General features: G+C 43.5%; 1 protein-coding gene across 2 annotated transcripts; it reads right to left on the bottom strand.

The window, feature by feature from the left end:
* Positions 1-366: 366 nt before the first annotated feature.
* LOC311246926 (ras association domain-containing protein 7-like) lies at positions 367-17,720 on the bottom strand. Of its 2 annotated transcripts, none has more exons than XM_084337181.1 (6): positions 17,574-17,720; positions 10,323-10,467; positions 9,567-10,217; positions 9,138-9,406; positions 1,043-1,251; positions 367-920 (listed from the first exon to the last, which is right to left on the bottom strand). In XM_084337181.1, exons 2-5 carry the CDS (start codon positions 10,423-10,425, stop codon positions 1,057-1,059), a joined length of 1,218 nt encoding a protein of 405 aa, XP_084193307.1. In that variant the 5' UTR covers positions 10,426-10,467; positions 17,574-17,720; the 3' UTR covers positions 367-920; positions 1,043-1,056. The 2 variants fall into 2 exon arrangements, with proteins under 2 accessions (XP_084193307.1, XP_084193306.1); XM_084337180.1 differs by having other exon boundaries at positions 373-920; positions 1,039-1,251.
* Between the last annotated feature and the right edge of the window lie 1,162 nt (positions 17,721-18,882).

Raw genomic sequence — 18,882 nt, 5'->3', positions numbered from 1 at the left:
TATTCAGCAAAGCAGATAGCACATGGCTAATATGATTACAGACACAATTTGGACTTTGTTTAACTGATGTGCCTGTGAATGTTTCTCCAAGGTATCGTGTACGTTTTGATAGTTCATTTTTTGTTTTAAACGGAAATACGAAAAAACTGACAAAAACGGAAATACGAGGTGTTTTCCTATTTCCGTTTGAAACCAAAACAGAAATACGGAGCTGTTTTTCGTATTTTGGTGTCAGAATCAAATGAAAAAAAGGAGTAAATAATGGGCCTCGTATTTCCGTTTTTTTCTTCTTCGTTTTTTTCATATTTCAGTTTGAAACGAAAAACTAACGTATCAAAACGTACACGTCACGGACCCTTTTGTTTTGGTTTTAATTAGTTTCCGGAACTAAATTCCCCTAAATGCGTGTTCCATTAAACACCTTAAAAGCAAGACCACCTGGTTTTTGTATCAAAGTACAGGACTCACTATGATATTGTCTATGAACCTATATGGGTGTCTTGTCGTCTGTTACACACTGATAGCAATGTCAAATCCAGTGTGTGAGCATGAATACAAATCGTTTGTTGGAGTGAAACACCTAGTGAACTTTTTTTAATTTAATAAAAAAAAAATTACATTTCCTTTTTTTCTATTTAAAAAAAGCAGGCTGGATTTTTACAAAAGTGGTGTGTTATATAAAATATTTCAATGATCACATTTATGTACACATTTGTATGTATAATATTAAATAAAGTACAGTACTGACAATGGACTGATATGATGATATCCTGTATACACACACAAACATACACTTGCGCACGTGCACACACACACAAACATACACTTACGCACGTGCACACACACAGACACACACTATGTTTTGGAGGTCATCCAGAGGTTCCGGGGAGCTGCGTGCTTGTCGTAATCTTCCACTCGTGCTGCAAAGGAAAATCAGAGAAAATATTAAATTATATGCATAATATACTAGACATGAATCATTTGTAATAGCTGAAGCTGTTCATCATGTTGTGAAACGGAAATGATTACAGTACGTACGCACTGTGAGCCGACCCGTTAGCACACAGTGACGGCGTCTGTCTGCTCCTCATCCAGTATGCCGGCGTTGCAGAGGTAATCCGCGGCGACAGGGGGGGAGAGTGACGTCTCTGTGAGGGACGAGGCCGGAGAGACACCCGTCTGCAGAATGAACTGCTGCAGGTTACACTGCCTCAGCTCCTTGTTCATCTCCTCCATTGTCTCACAGCTCTCCTGGCGGGAGACAGGGGACATCAGGAACCTCAGAGGACATCATGAACCTCACGCTGTCATCAGAAGAAGCAGTCCTTATTTGTCATGCAGATGAACACACACACACACACATGCGAGATGGCCGACACACAGGAACACACACACGCATTGGGTCGCCGATGAAATGCCGCCATCACAGTTTCTGCCCCCTCTCACAGAGAACATCATGAACCTCACAGTGCCTGCCCCCTCTCACAGAGAACATCATGAACCTCACAGTGCCTGCCCCCTCTCACAGAGAACATCATGAACCTCACAGTGCCTGCCCCCTCTCACAGAGAACATCATGAACCTCACAGTGCCTGCCCCCTCTCACAGAGAACATCATGAACCTCACAGTGCCTGCCCCCTCTCACAGAGAACATCATGAACCTCACAGTGCCTGCCCCCTCTCTCAGAGAACATCATGAACCTCACAGTGCCTGCCCCCTCTCACAGAGAACATCATGAACCTCACAGTGCCTGCCCCCTCTCACAGAGAACATCATGAACCTCACAGTTTATGCCCCCTCTCACAGAGAACATCATGAACCTCACAGTGCCTGCCCCCTCTCACAGAGAACATCATGAACCTCACAGTGCCTGCCCCCTCTCACAGAGAACATCATGAACCTCACAGTTTCTGCCCCCTCTCACAGAGAACATCATGAACCTCACAGTGCCTGCCCCCTCTCACAGAGAACATCATGAACCTCACAGTGCCTGCCCCCTCTCACAGAGAACATCATGAACCTCACAGTTTCTGCCCCCTCTCACAGAGAACATCATGAACCTCACAGTGCCTGCCCCCTCTCACAGAGAACACAATGAACCTCACAGTGCCTGCCCCCTCTCACAGAGAACATCATGAACCTCACAGTGCCTGCCCCCTCTCACAGAGAACATCATGAACCTCACAGTGCCTGCCCCCTCTCACAGAGAACATCATGAACCTCACAGTTTCTGCCCCCTCTCACAGAGAACATCATGAACCTCACAGTGCCTGCCCCCTCTCACAGAGAACACAATGAACCTCACAGTGCCTGCCCCCTCTCACAGAGAACATCATGAACCTCACAGTGCCTGCCCCCTCTCACAGAGAACACAATGAACCTCAGAGAACATCATGAACATCACGCTGTCATCACAGGGCTGCCCCCTCTTCTCACTCCGTTAATCCACTACGTCTGTTCAAGTTATTTCATGGAAAATGATGAGCACACCTTTGGCATAATAAGTGCTCTTAATAAGTCTTAATCTAAAATACTAGATTCAAAAAGGTTATTTTCCCATGCGACTGCATTCATTTGCAGAAGTAAAATAATATGGGCAATCTAATTTCACAGATTTGTTGACTAGGTTGTCTAAGTTATTAGTTGACAGTATCTGATTGTAGACACAATAATGTGTCTTATGGAATTCGGCTGGGTCATTGTTGGAGGACTAGCCCTAGGGGGAGCTAGCTGGGTGTCAGCCTGGTGACCAGAGGGGCCGGCGTGGAAGGAGTTAAAAGGACCGGAACAAGGATGAAGCGCGGGAGTCTGCTGAAGCTATGGCGTGAGGGTGGAAGAGTGGAGAATAGCCCCTCACTAACTATGATAGTTAGAAAACTAAAGTGAAGTATAGAATGCGGGAAAGACAATCCAGTTGTTGTTTTATTAAATAAAACAGAGTATAGTGTTGTTTCTTCTTCAGGAGAATATATCGGTGACGTCAACCTTGCGCTAAGAATCAGTGAGTTCGCTAGCTAGGTAGCCACACCGGCTAACGCTTAGCTCCAGTGTTTTAAGATAGCCTTTTAGTTTAAAGCTACGTCACGATCGCTTCTCGTTATCGGAAGAAGAGGTGCTCCAGTCTATCTAACAGGCTCTGCAAGAATCCAATCGACAGCTAGTGACGCGCCAGGAACAGCTATTCTAGGCGATGCAACAGATGGAGCCTTGTGGTGAAAATTACAACAGATCCAGTACAGAGCGGCGTGGTAGCTCATTCTGCGACACACACAGGCCACCATGAAGGAGCAAAGACAGAAGACTGATCGGTTATGCCTGTCAACAGCCAGGACACATCAGTCACGAGTGGCCAGTGAGACGTCCATCATGCCAGTCCCTGGCCGAAAACCATAAGATGTGTTTGGAGGCTCTTACACTCTGGATGTACATATAGATGGGATCAAGACTTGCCGTCTCATGGACACAGGCTCCGGAGTGACCAGTATGACCGAGATGCACTTCAAGCAAACAGTTCGGAGCAGAGAACTTGTCCTCTGCAACATGTGTTGCATTGCAGAGAACGGACTGGACGTACCAGTTTTCGGCTGTCTATATGGGGACGTTATGTTTGGGGTTGAAGTTCCCTGGGAAGTGAGTGTTTGTGGTGAGAGATGACCCTAACTGTGTTTGTGGTGAGAGATGACCCTAACTGTGTTTGTGGTGCGAGATGACCCTAACTGTGTTTGTGGTGAGAGATGACCCTAACTGTGTTTGTGGTGAGAGATGACCCTAACTGTGTTTGTGGTGAGAGATGACCCTAACTGTGTTTGTGGTGAGAGATGACCCTAACTGTGTTTGTGGTGAGAGATGACCCTAACTGTGTTTGTGGTGAGTGTTTGTGGTGAGAGATGACCCTAACTGTGTTTGTGGTGAGAGATGACCCTAACTGTGTTTGTGGTGAGAGATGACCCTAACTGTGTTTGTGGTGAGAGATGACCCTAACTGTGTTTGTGGTGAGAGATGACCCTAACTGTGTTTGTGGTGAGAGATGACCCTAACTGTGTTTGTGGTGAGAGATGACCCTAACAGTGTTTGTGGTGCGAGATGACCCTAACTGTGTTTGTGGTGAGAGATGACCCTAACTGTGTTTGTGGTGAGAGATGACCCTAACAGTGTTTGTGGTGAGAGATGACCCTAACTGTGTTTGTGGTGAGAGATGACCCTAACTGTGTTTGTGGTGCGAGATGACCCTAACTGTGTTTGTGGTGAGAGATGACCCTAACTGTGTTTGTGGTGCGAGATTGATTGATTGATTGATTGAAAACTTTATTAACAGATTGCAGAATGGGTACAGTACAGTACAGCTCGATACATACAATTGTTAAGAGGATGCAGACCTGAGAAAGACTTTCGTCTTGTTTCCATCAGGGTCCCCCATTTTCAATTCATCATATGACACACATGACATACAGATAGACAGTACTGCTACATCTATACATTTATGACATACCAGATTTTCAAATACAGTACTGTTTGTGATACTAAAAAAATCCCGAAGAAGAGTATATACATTTGACATAGAAACTGTGCATTGGGGGAGGTTGGGTAGGTGGGGTGGGGCTGTACATTGGAGGTGGGGGGGGGGGGGGGGGGTTGGGTAGGGGGGACACTGTACATTGGAATACTGACATACATTTGACATGGAAACTGTACATTGGAGGAGGTTGGGTAGGTTGGGTGGGGCTGTACATTGGAATACTGACAAAGCCATGCTTGGTCTTTATTGTACAATTGGGTTAGGACATTTGTAGGGGCCAGTTTTGAATTGCAGTCTCCCGTAGGTGTTCTTTGAGAGTGTTTTTGAAGGTGGGTAGTGATTTACATTCCTTTACAGCTTTGGGTAGGGCGTTCCACATTGTTGTGGCATAATTGCGAAACGTGTTTAGTCCCTTGTTTGAGCCGAATCTGGGTTTTACATGATTTGTGGAGCTCCCTCTGGTGTTGTGATCGTGGTATTCACTGACCTTTGGGAAGTATTTTGACATGTACATGGGTACCTTGGTCGTGTAGTGTATCTTGTAGACCAGGCAGATGACCCTAACAGTGACCCAGAGAGCAATCCAGTGCCCGGGCTTCTAGGAATGAACATACTGAATGAAGTCTCCTCCCTCTTCACCGCGCTTGAGGGTCACGGGAAGTTCGGCTCTGCACCGCATCATTGTTAACACATTCCCTGCCATAACTTATATCCAACAATATAGCCAGTCTGCCACCACTGTAAGCCTATGGAGATGTTCACCTTCTTTGCAGGGCTATAACTTTTTAAATTGTATTGCTAAATTGACATTACTATGGCCCATTCAACAACGATTATCTATCGTTCAGGATGTAGGAACGTTATACTTTTTCATTCATACAAAAATACCTTCTAGAATATAAGTATGTTTTTATCGTTTTCTGCAGTAATTCCTAGAACGTGAGTTATAGGCCTAAACGCATATATAGATTATCGATTGCCGTTTATTCCCTAGACACGCTATATTAAAAAATTCAACTGTATATGATCGTATACGCCATGTGTCATCATGCGTGGAGGAAATGGGGGGGGGGGGTCGTTTATAATTCCGTGATCGTCAGTAAATGCTTTATGTAGTATGGGTGATATATTGATCAGATGGTTTGCAGTGAAATGAATAAACAATTGGGCTGAAAATAACGTTAGCGTCCTCTTACCGTGCGTCAAAGAGACTGGCGGTGAAATATCCCAAGTATAGGACGTCGATCGCCTAGGTCCATTTCCGGTTTGTATGTCGCAATAAACACCGAAATCATATAGATTATTAAGTTTATAAAGCGATCGATATGTACTATAGTGTCTGTCGGGAGCCTTGCAACAATGACTGACGGCCGGATTAATTTAATCGACGCACACCTCCCACTTCCTGTTGTTCGAGTGTAACTCGCCCGACCATCCACCAGGCGGCGGTATTGAGCCGTCGTTGTATTGAGCTGTAGGGTCCAGCTGCAGTGTCGGAGGTGTATATATGACTTTATGAATGCCATGGAGAAAAAATTCAATATTCAATATGTACAGCGTGGTCTGGCAGACAACGCATGGCGGGCAATAACGCTGTACAGCGTGGATGGCGGGAATGTGTTAAGGTGGCCGGCAGAGACCCTGTGGTTATTCCCACATGATGCGAGATAATTGTGCCAACCTGCTGCCAGGACTGCTGGTGCCTGGTGGTACAATTCCATGCACATAACAGATTGACGACTGAAACAGTGTGAACCACCCGGGGACCAGATACAGCCACGCTGCTACAAGAGCAGCTTGTCCCCGAGAGACGGCTCGCCGTGACACGGAATGAAGTGTCACCTAAAAAATAAGCTGGGTCTGATGTTTACCGAACTAATGCTAGCAGCAATTGACTGGTCGGAGGAAAAGGACGTCCCGTGTCCCTGCCAAAACCCAGGGGCTCCTCTCGGGCGTGGTGAATGCTTCAGCTGCCCCAATCACCCTTACATGCTCGGCAAGAATCCAGCTTTTTTTTTTTGACAGTTAGCGACACGTCAGGAACAGCAATTCCAGGCGAGCCTTGTGGTGAAAATTCCAACAGATCCACCACTTCGCCCCACGAAGGAGCAAAGACAGAAGACTGATTGATTATGCCTGTAAACAGCCGGGACACATCAGTCGCGACTCACGAGTGTCCAAACAAGGAGAGAGGCTCAGAGGTAGGGGTGGGTTCTGGTCTGCACAGTGGGGAGGGGATGAACAGTGAAAGTGAGCCTCTGTGAGCAGTCAGTGGACAGTGAGAGTGAATCTACAAACCATGAGCAGTCTGTAGGTTCAGATGACTCAGACGCAGGGTTGGAATGTAGGGAGAGTAGGCAGGCCAGTCAGGCCACAAAGCAGTACCAGAGGTCGTTTACCTGTCAGGTATCGCCAAGATTACGTACTACAACGTGTCTTTTGTAAACAGTGTTTAAAGGCCTTAGCAAAACGTGTGTCAGGATTTGGGTGAGACTAATGAAAATGTAAGCCCATGTGTGTAAGAACTTGAACTTGTAATTGTAAATGTGATACCTTGTGTAAAAGAAGAAAAAAAACTGACTTGGTATGAGGTCAATTCTGCGATATTGATGTGGGCCTTGTAAAGTGGGTTGGGGAACGCCTGAACTCAGATCCTTTGCGCTCCAACTGTGAGCTCCAGTATGTGAGACTTACACCCACGACACAGGATAGTATAGCATACACCCACAACACAGGATAGTATAGCATGCTACACTATGACTGTTATGTTCAAATTTCAGGGGGAGAGGTGCTTTGTACCAGTATATCGCACTGCTGAACCACTAGTACAAGATGAAAGAAAAAAGACATGGTGAGAGTTTCTTCTTAGTCGAGGACAAGCCCTACTCAACAATACTTTGAGTTGTACTTTGAGTTACTATAAGTTTGGCCTCATAGGCGCTAAAAACAAGATTACAAACATCACAAAACAAACTGGTCAGACTACTACTTGACCTTGGGGCAGTCCGGTGGTGTAGCGGAGATTGCGCTCGTCACCAATGCAAGAGGCTGCGGTCTCGACTCCCGGAGTCAGCATTGCGTGAGGCTTGGGCTGATCGTCATACTAACTCGTTTGGCTGGGTTAGGGGGAGGGCAAGTCATGGGTGGGAATCTGGCGTTGTGGACAGCGACGCCTACAGGTCAGGTCTGGGCGCCTGCTCAGCGGAGGCAGGACTTGATGAAGGCAGCGTGATCTCCCACGCGTTACACGTCGCCGCACGTGTCGGAGGAAGCGTGCGGATGACTTCAGGGTTCCCTTGTACCGACCAGTAGGAGAACATGCGCACAACAACCAGGTAGGGGAGGGGGGGAATTGGCACAACGACAAAAAAATTGGGACGGGGAGAAAACAGAGAAAAATCTAAAAAAAAAATAATAAAAAAAGAAGACTACTACTTGACTACTTGAACCCACCTCACCCCTGCCCACTTTGACTACCTAGGATGCAGGGAACAAAATAAGCACCCGCCAAGCGCCAATGGCGGGCGGATTTTAGGTTTGGCAAGTGACAATGGGAGGTCTGTCCGCCACATGGCGGGTAACACAATTTCATGTAAAATGATTAAACCTGCAGTGTTTTGGTCTTACGACAGTCACCTTTTTTGCAGCCCTAATCTCTCCTTATTTACCGACATCACACCGCCACTCATATTCTGCAGCACCTGCTTGCACTGTAACAAGGGACTAAACACGTTTCGCAATTATGCCACATCAATGTGGAACGCTCTACCCAAAGCTGTAAAGGAATGTGAATCCCTACCCACATTCAAAACCGCTCTTAAAGAGCACCTACGGGAGGCTGCAATTCGAAACTGGCAACCATAAATGTCCAAACCCCCCCACCCCCACCCCCTCCTAATAGACAAGTCTCCCCACCGTATGTATATATTCTCTCCCCACCATATGTATATTTCTCTCCCACCCACCCACCCCCTCCTAATGTACAGTCTCCTCCCCACCGTATGTATATATTCTCTCCCCACCGTATGTATATTTCTCTCCCACCCACCCCCTCCTAATGTACAGTCCCCTCCCCATCATATGTATATACTCTCTGTCAGGATCTATAGGTAACAGTACTGTATATTTGCATATCGTATATGTCACAAATGTAACAGTACTATATACCTGTATGTCCCTATGCCATAAATGTCATGATGTCATATATGTTGTGTATATCATAAATGTCACTATGAATTGAAAATGGGGGACCCTGATGTAAACAAGACAAACGTCTTTCTCTGGTCTGCATCCCCTTAACGATTGTGTGTATTGAGCCGTACTGTATTGCACCCATTCTGCAATCTGTTAAATAAAGTTTTCATTCATTCATTCACACAGAAACACTCTTCTGGTTTGTCATACTATAACCAGGCGTGTGGTGGTACTGCAATAGGTATTTTAACCACATGGGGGCAATGTAAGCCATATATTGGACTGGAGGGAAAACAAGAGCTGTATATTCATAGTATTCGAACACAGACATCTTGGTCACAAATCAACTGGTGATTGTAATCAGTGACATCAACATGAATGCAGATTGCAAAGAGTTAAAAAAAATAATTAGATCAGACATGTACCTGTAGCCTTGCGTCTGTAGTTTGTAGCTCCCTCTCCGTTTCTCTCAAGGATGCATCTAGTTCTTCTCCCTGCTGCCAGCGGCTGTGGAGCTCTTCCTTCAGGGGCCCCAGGGCCTCCTCTGGCTGTGGAGTGCCCGGGCGTGAGATTTCTCGCTGTGATTCCAGACACATGTCCTGGCCCAGATGGGAAGAATGGACGTGAAGGTCCTGGAGCCGGTGGTTATGATTATCCAGCAAAGAAGAGATCTGGCCTAGATGTCCATTCATATCTGGTTGGTACAATTGGTAAGGCGGTGTAAATGTATTGTAAATTAAGATATTTAAAAATATATATACGATAATCAATGACATTTCTTATCTTTGAGGAAGCCCTGTATCCTACGTATGAGTATTTTATTTAGGTATACAGTAAATTAACTGAATACATACCCTGCTCCTTGTCCATCTCTGCCTGTAACTGTTCCTCCCAATACTCTCTATGCATCAGCTCTGCCTCATTCTGCCTCAGCCTCAGCTCCAACACCTCCATCTCCTCCTCTAGACCGGGAGTCACACCTGTGGTTGGAGTAGAGGATGTTCTCCACAGCCAGACCTCACTCTCTCTCTCCAGAGCTTCAAGCTGCGCCTCCAGGTCTTGCAGCTTCTCCTCCTGCTGTATGACCTGCCTGAAGACCTCCTCTTTGGAGGGGTAAGAGGAAGGGAGCTTAGCGGGGTTGGAAGGGTCCAGGAAAGGGATGGGTGATGCCCTAGGCTCAGGAGAGGCTCTGGGTGAGGGTGACCAAGCCCTGTTCTCTCGGGTCCTTCTGGGAACCGTTAAATGTCCCAGGTTGAACGTGAGAGACTTCTGCGGCTCCCTATGTTTTGAGTGCTTAGGTTCTGGGTGTCTGAGCAGGGGGAGAGCTGTATCTGTGTTTGACCCATTTAGATCACTGAGGCTGGGGCCGGTCCTACGCAGGATAAACTGGACATCTGCAGCCTGTTGTCCGAGCTGGGCCAGAGACCTCAGGGGGCAGTCCTCAGCCTTTAGCTGCCTCTCAGTGTCCCGTAACTTCAGGATGAGAATATAACGGCCTGTTTGGCCTGGGGGAAACAGAGAAGAATGTGACGTATTGAGTTAAACTGGCGTGTGCAGTACCAAGTAGTCATGGTCCCAATCGTGATCGATTATGAAATTGAGGGACTTACCAATGGCCTGAGCAAGGGCAATGACCACGTCCTGACAAGAGGTCTCTAGTGATAGGCCACACACCACTCTGACCACGCCCTCCACCCACACCTTCAGCTCCATCGGTAGCCGTCAGTCAAACTCAATACAATGCGAGTGTGGCATCTAGATGGAGGTACAGGGGGACATCTCTGTGAGCTGTATTCAATCACACTGCAGATATACAGTGCACAAAAAAACATAGTATAACCCTACGCTCCTTGGTGGCATTTCGTTGCGTGGTTATAACAGCTCAGTCAAGGAAATTATTAGTCAAGTCAAGTGTTCCTTTATTAATCCCCTAGGGGAAATTCAGGTGTCATAGCAGCATGGGTGAGGGGGAGAGGGGGGGGGGGTACGCGTCTATATTAAATCCAGCCAAAGAGTGCTTCCGCATTGGCGTTTTGCGCTCTGATTGGTCGAGCGTGCGCATGCGCATGAGCCGCGACGCGCTCCTCTAGCCAGGAATCGAAACTCCGCTTAAGCTCCAGAGAGCGAGGCTGAAAATCCACAGTTCTTGCCCCACTGATGGGAGCCGAATCCCGGATCCGAGTTTTCTGATGAATACCCCCAAAATATGGAGGTCCCGAACGCAATTAAGTATTGATTACGCCGTAACAAATCATTAAAAAAATATACCGTTAACACTGTAACATATTAACATAGTAATACAGATGACACTGTAACATATTAACATAGTAATACAGATGGCACTGTAACATAGTAAGTACAGATGGCACTGTAACATATTAACATAGTAATACAGATGACACTGTAACATAGTAATACAGATGACACTGTAACATAGTAACATAGTACTACAGATGGCACTGTAACATATTAACATAGTAATACAGATGGCACTGTAACATATAAACATAGTAACACAGATGGCACTGTAACATAGTAACATAGTAATACAGATGGCACTGTAACATAGTAATACAGATGGCACTGTAACATATAAACATAGTAATACAGATGGCACTGTAACATAGTAATACAGATGGCACTGTAACATATTAACATAGTAATACAGATGGCACTGTAACATAGTAACATAGTAATACAGATGGCACTGTAACATATTAACATAGTAATACAGATGGCACTGTAACATAGTAACATAGTAATACAGATGGCACTGTAACATAGTAATACAGATGGCACTGTAACATAGTAACATAGTAATACAGATGGCACTGTAACATAGTAATACAGATGGCACTGTAACATATTAACATAGTAATACAGATGGCACTGTAACATAGTAACATAGTAATACAGATGGCACTGTAACATATTAACATAGTAATACAGATGACACTGTAACATAGTAACATAGTACTACAGATGGCACTGTAACATATTAACATAGTAATACAGATGACACTGTAACATATTAACATAGTAATACAGATGGCACTGTAACATAGTAAGTACAGATGGCACTGTAACATATTAACATAGTAATACAGATGACACTGTAACATAGTAATACAGATGACACTGTAACATAGTAATACAGATGACACTGTAACATAGTAACATAGTACTACAGATGGCACTGTAACATATTAACATAGTAATACAGATGGCACTGTAACATATAAACATAGTAACACAGATGGCACTGTAACATAGTAACATAGTAATACAGATGGCACTGTAACATAGTAATACAGATGGCACTGTAACATATAAACATAGTAATACAGATGGCACTGTAACATAGTAATACAGATGGCACTGTAACATATTAACATAGTAATACAGATGGCACTGTAACATAGTAACATAGTAATACAGATGGCACTGTAACATAGTAATACAGATGGCACTGTAACATATTAACATAGTAACACAGATGGCACTGTAACATAGTAATACAGATGGCACTGTAACATATTAACATAGTAATACAGATGGCACTGTAACATAGTAACATAGTAATACAGATGGCACTGTAACATATTAACATAGTAATACAGATGGCACTGTAACATAGTAACATAGTAATACAGATGGCACTGTAACATATTAACATAGTAACACAGATGGCACTGTAACATATTAACATAGTAATACAGATGGCACTGTAACATAGTAATACAGATGGCACTGTAACATATTAACATAGTAATACAGATGGCACTGTAACATATAAACATAGTAATACAGGTGGCACTCTAATACATAACATAGTAATACAGGTGGCACTTCCCCTTCCCATGCTAGAATTATAATAAGAGTATAGGTTAGTGTCATCACCGAAATGTTCCAAAATGGCTTCCTCAATACCACTGGGAGACGAATCACATTGTAAGAGAAGTAACGTTTTCTCCCAGTGCTGAGAAACTTCTGTGAAAACGTCTCCTCTTCTTATTATTCTGGTTTCCACTTATTTGATTAGTGTGGTAGTGAAAGGGTTCAAATTATGTAGTGTGGTAGTGAAAGGGTTAACCCTTTGTAGTGTGGTAGTGAAAGAATTACCCTTCTGTAGTGTGGTAGTGAAAGGGTTAATAGAGGCCTTGCACAGAATGTTTGTGTAGTTCTGTCTTCCAATATAAGATAAGATAGTTCTTTATTGTCTGTAACTTAGTGTTCAAGTTCAAGTTTCTTTATTAGTTGTCATACAAAAATACAGAATACTTTTATATGAAATGCTTTTTTCTGTTCTGCTCCTGAGAGTGTGCTAGATAAAAATAAAAATAGATAAGTATAAAATAGAAAGTCAAAAGTACATAAACAAGGGTAAACAAAAGTGTTCAATATACATATATACAATACAGAGTAGAATTTTTTTTAACTGAGTTACAATACAATATACAGTACAATGCAGAAATGGGATGAGGTACAACTTAGGGTAAGGTGCAATGAGGTATGAGTTGTAGTGCAAATCTCTTTACCAATAAATATAAAGTGTGTTAAAGTGTCTAAAGTGGGTGCTACAGTGAGTTGTTTATTTAAAGTGAGTGTGTACGTGTGGATGTGTGTGCTGTGAGTGTATTTGATGGTTTGTTACATAGTGTTATTGTCGTTGAGCATCCTGATGGCCTGGGGATAGAAGCTCCTTCTGAGTCTCTCTGTGCTTGCCATGAGACTCCGGTATCGCTTGCCTGACCGCAGCAGTTCAAAGAGGCAGTTGTTTGGGTGGCTAGAGTCTCGAGTCTCGAGTCCCCAGTGTTCGAGTCTGAGTCACCAAACAGAGCCCAAGTCGAGTCCCCATTTCCCTAGTCAGAGTCCAAGTCATCAAGGTTGAGTCCACTCCACTCTGGCAGTCAAAGAGCTGACATACAAATAAAAAAAAAAGGTCTACATTAAACGTAAATGACACAGCGATCACCATTTCAAAGGGAGTTTATTTACTTGACACCATAGCCAAACAAATGCACTAGCCATCAATATCTTATGCCAAATGATTAGGGCCTATTACAAAAAAGAAAACGGTATTTATCAATGAACAAGTCTGAGTCCTCGTTTGCACCTTCAGAGTCCGAATGCAGTCAATGCTCGAGTCCAAGTCCAAGTCTGAGTCATCAGTGCTCAAGTCCATGTCGAATCACGAGTCCTGAAAATCAGTCCAGTCCTGGACTTGAGTACTACAATACTGGTCTGTTAATTTGTTTTGTGTCGGAACACACAATTCTGTGTTACAAAAAAGAAGAACATAAGACAACCATGTTACAGCATAGACAGACAAGACATCAGAGAGATGACCATGTTACAGCATGGACAGACATACATACAAGAGAAACAATGGAATTAACCCCTTCCTTCCCTCCCAACCAACATTATTAATTTGATGTGGCACAGTCCCACACAGGGGCGGACCTTCCTACAGGCGATATAGGCGGTCGCCTAGAGCGCCACCCAGAGGGGGGCGCCAAAAAAATATATATATATTTTTTTTATTTTTTTTTCTGTGCAGTTTTGGCGCCCCCCTCTATATCTGCAACCATTATTTTTACATAAAAAAAATTCTAACATAAGGGAAAATGAGCCAAAAATCTAAAACGGTCGGTCGGTCTGAGCCTCAGCTTTAGGTGTTCACAGTCAGAACATGCTAGAGCGCTGTGCATTGATGGGTATCGGTCAAGTGGTTATAGAATTGAACGTTGAGGAAAGAAAGACTAACGTTAGAGAACTATGAAGAAAAAAGCAAAAAAAATAAAAATTAAAATTACAAAAAAAAATTAAAAAATAAAAAAAAAGTGGTGAATCTCGCCTAGGGCGCCAAATGGGCTAGGTCCGCCCCTGGTCCCACAAGTCCAAGGTTATGTTGTATTGCACAACCCTCTTATATTGCCCCATCCTGTGTAGGTTGGGCCACGTTTCTATCCTGCTTGTTAAGTAGGCTGCTTGTAACATAGCAACCATTGTTTTGTACATGGCAATGGAAAAGACAGCATTTGCTGTGTTGATATATGAGAAATATATTATATCAACAAACAGGTAATCATTTGGTGTATTATTACTGGATCTTGTAAACAAGTCACAGTAGAACAGTACTACCATGCTTGTCCAGTGTTTTGCCTACTCTACCATTGCACAGAAATTAGGCAGCCATACTGGAAGAAAGAGAAGTACGCAAATATTCTGTGCAAGGCCTCTGTTGTAGAAATACTGTTTTGCTCTCTAACCTCTATTCGGCGACTGCTTTCTGCAACTGGTTTCAGACTAGAGTCTAGCAACGATAATTTAGCAACGGTACAATGCGTTCTAAAAAGCCACACACAATAGTAACAGCCAGAAAAACTCAAATCGAATTCTTGGTCTTTTCTGTCATGGGAAAACGTTGACTTTCTGACCCTGGACTTTGCGTAGGAAGGCACACACCCTCCATTTCAGTGCTGTACTTGTCACCTGGGTGACACATGATCCCTGAAAGCTGAGCCCACCTGAGAGCAGAGGAAACAATAATATGCTGCGTTCTCATGGTGTCAGTCAATTCAACGCGGATGTTTAGAGTTTTTCTCATGTATTGAGTAGAGAGAGTCTAGCAGAGAAGGAAGCTATCATGTTTATCTACTGCTCTGTAGTGCTGAGAAACCTGTTGCTGAGCCAGGAACTGTAATGGTATTTATAGAGCGTGAGAATATAGGCCCTGCAGCAACCAGCCAATACTTCTCCACACCCCTCTTTTCTCTATTTACCTATCTCACCTTTATTCCTATATTAATCGAGTCTGCAAGCTAAAAACCTTCAAAAAGTTAAGCTTCAGTTCTCTCTCTGTCTCTCTCCTCTACTGTGCCACTATAATATTTTCTTTTTGTGTTGTTGCTTGTACAATGTGAATGGATATTGTTTTATTCCGGGTACAATGATTTTATGTTTGTGTTAATGCGTTATGTTATTTTGAGAGGACCCCAGGAAGAGTCGTTTTTACTGTGGTAACAACTAATGGGGATCCTAAATAAACTAAACTAAACTATTGTGCATAATACAGTATGCCTCTCCTCTCCTTCTCTCTTAACTGCCAAATGTTGCTGTTGTTGCTGCTCTGACGCCTGCATTTCTTCAAGGTTTATCTTATCTTATCTTGTGCCCTACTTTCCTCCCTGGACCTCAATCTCTCCACACCCCTCTGAAGTAGTGCGGAGGGGGAAGACGTTTGATCAAGATGTACCTTCTGGAGTGGAGACACAAACAGGAGAGACTGGTTCTGATTGCAGCCACTGGAGATAGTACTCACACGTTGAATGTCAAAGCATTCATTTATACTGCATAGCAATGACTGCCAGGTTTGGGTTAAATAGTTAACTGCACTGGGAATAATGGGGTTAAATAAATAAATAGATCAATTCCAATCATCTCCCTGTATAAAAACAATGAGTGATAACTCTGGGTGTGTTTGTTTTAATTTCCTCATAGTAGTATTCATCAATGGATGAGGTAGACAAGTAAAGGATTAACATGGAGACCATGTTCTTCCAGTGCTCTCACAAGCATAATGTTACACTGAAACTGCAGTGACTCACACACACACACACACACACACATACACACACACACACACACCATGCATGCTGATTGAGCAGGCAGAGCAGCTCTTTCCCTGGGGGCAGAGAAGTAGACTATACTGAGCACCCAGAGAGAGAAAGAGAGCCAGGCATGTCGAGTTTCAGGTGAGTCCAGCTGTGTCCGGGTCCCACCCACCAGAGTGATTAAAGAGAAGGCTTCCAACAAAGAGGAAGTTGTCCTCGGATCATCGGACGTCAAAGAGGAGACACAGGTTAAGTGGGGATCCTGGAATGTGGCCGAATGCACTGGCATTCCTAAAAATGTGTAGACTCCTCCCACACATACCTCCACACACACTCTCTGCTTTACTATCTCTGATGAGAGGAGAGATCAACAACACGGTTTATACTGTTGCTAGGCTACAGTTCATAATGAACTTCATCATTTTTAGATGGCCATTGTCTGTGGAAAGCATACCTCCAATATACGTTAAGAAAACTATTTTGCACATAATCTCACACACTAGCATACAAAAACCATTGCACATATTCATTAGTTTGACAGTTATTAAGAGTAAATTAAGCTTGATTACGGCCACCAGTGATTGAACCCTTGTTTTTTGTTAATTTAAATGATAATGCTCAATGAATTAGCAGTCCCTATAATAAATTCATTAACTCAGCATTGTTTTTGGGGCGAAGTGCCCCTTTAACTGTTCGGATACTTAATAATTAATTGACAAGATGTAATGGTGTCTAGTAGGTTATGAACACATGGTTAAAAGACAATACTTTGCATAATCCATTATGAGTCCTTGCATTTCTGTAAATTAGTATTTGGCCCACTACGTACATGACTCAGTTGTGATTGATGGATTGAAACCTTTATTAACAGATTTCAGAATACACACAATTGTTAAGGGGATGCAGACCAGAGAAAGACTTTCGTCTTGTTTACATCAGGGTCCCCCATTTTCAATTCATCATAAATTGATTAGTCCTGTTGCCACATTACTAATGAAATAATGCTCCTTACAGAATCCTGCCATCACATCATTCTTCATTCTAACAGTTGTTTTGACCATAGAAAAAAAACAAGCCAACTGTACAACAACCCTAAAATAAATTAGACCACTGACTTCAACTGACAAAACAGTGTCTTGTGTTCCATATTGCCATACAAATATGTCTACAGTGTTTCATAATAACAGACAGAAGAAAGAAGACAAACCTGTTGTTACAGCAGAGGAGACATTTCAATAAGTTTACCTGTTGTGTTCAGGCGTCCCTTTAGTACAGCGTTGTCCTCTTCCTTCCACGAAATCTAAGCTGATAGTGTGAGCCGAAAGCCCACACGCACCAAACAAACAGACTGTGTGCGTGTATGTGTGTGTGTGTCTGTATGTGAGTGAGTGAGTGTAATATGGACCAGTGGGCTATGGAGGAGTAGTAGGTTACAGAAACACACGCACACACACATCTATAAAGACACTCCTCTGATGAGGGAGGGAGTAGAAGAGAGGAATGAAGCTTTGGAATGCAGCCCTTCTGGGCGCACTGTCTGACATTACACTGTAATATTCTCTCTCTCTCTCGCTCTCTCTCTCGCTCTCTACATAAACACAGTGAACTAATTTGACTCCTCCCACACATGACTGATAGTTTGATTGATTGATTGAAAACTTTATTAACAGATTGCAGAATGGGTACAATACAGTACAGCTCAATACACACAATTGTTAAGGGGATGCAGACCAGAGAAAGACTTTCGTCTTGTTTACATCAGGGTCCCCCATAGTAGCTTTGAAGGGAGAGTATCTCTTCTTGCCAACCTGTCGTCTCTCTAAATTCCACATTGTAGTGGTCCTTGTGGCAGCGGTATGTGTGGTACTGTTGTCTTTTATCCTCCCCAGAGAGTGGGATGTGGTGATTATCAACTCTCCTGGTTTCACTAATAGGATAACAGACCCAGCCCCTAACAAATAAATAAAATGACACCCACACACGGTGAACCCAAGAACAGTGTCCACATTTGGAATGTTATTTTCCTAACTAACCACTAGAGGGCAATCGTTTACTTCTTTAGTCGTTCATTATGAACCCCTCCCCCCACCTGTCTAGTAAATCTGTGATTATTAGTAATCATGAATTAGTTTAATTGCGATTTCCATACTCTACCTAAATTCCTCACACTAAACTGTACCATAATGGTCAAGCATCGTCGCCTAGAGGAGAATGATCTTGCGGGTCGCATTCACCCCTCTCTCCTGAGCCACGGATCAGATGATAGAAGTACAGGAAAACGCTTGCAGTGTATCAGTGTCTGACAGAGAGGATACATGCAGTGTTCATACATACACCTGCAGGCAGGCCTGTCTGCCTGCTCCTCCATCCTATATGTGTCTCTTGCAATGAGAGGGTTAAACAACCAGTCGTCTGACTACCTCTAATTATAGCTGCAATATGACAAGAGATCATAGCTCGAGCTTCAAACACAAAGCAAGACTCGAACATGTTCAAAGACATCAGCTATTCAGATAGTCAGGTTTAAAACAATGCAGTGTAGTTCTGCCTGTAA

This window comes from Notolepis coatsorum (assembly GCF_963971535.1).
Source record: "Notolepis coatsorum genome assembly, chromosome: 20".
Taxonomy (NCBI): domain Eukaryota; kingdom Metazoa; phylum Chordata; class Actinopteri; order Aulopiformes; family Paralepididae; genus Notolepis; species Notolepis coatsorum.
The sequence above is the reverse complement of the archived record's forward strand: the minus strand, read 5'-3'. Positions and strand labels throughout refer to the sequence as shown.

Bases quoted from the DNA above. Each gene is read 5' to 3' on its own strand.
- LOC311246926 (XM_084337181.1), bottom strand. From the start codon at position 10,425: ATGGAGCTGAAGGTGTGGGTGGAGGGCGTGGTCAGAGTGGTGTGTGGC. The intron at 10,218-10,322 runs GTAAGTCCCTCA...TGTTTCCCCCAG, and splicing joins TGCCCTTGCTCAGGCCATTG to GCCAAACAGGCCGTTATATT. The intron at 9,407-9,566 runs GTATGTATTCAG...TGTACCAACCAG, and splicing joins AGAGATGGACAAGGAGCAGG to ATATGAATGGACATCTAGGC.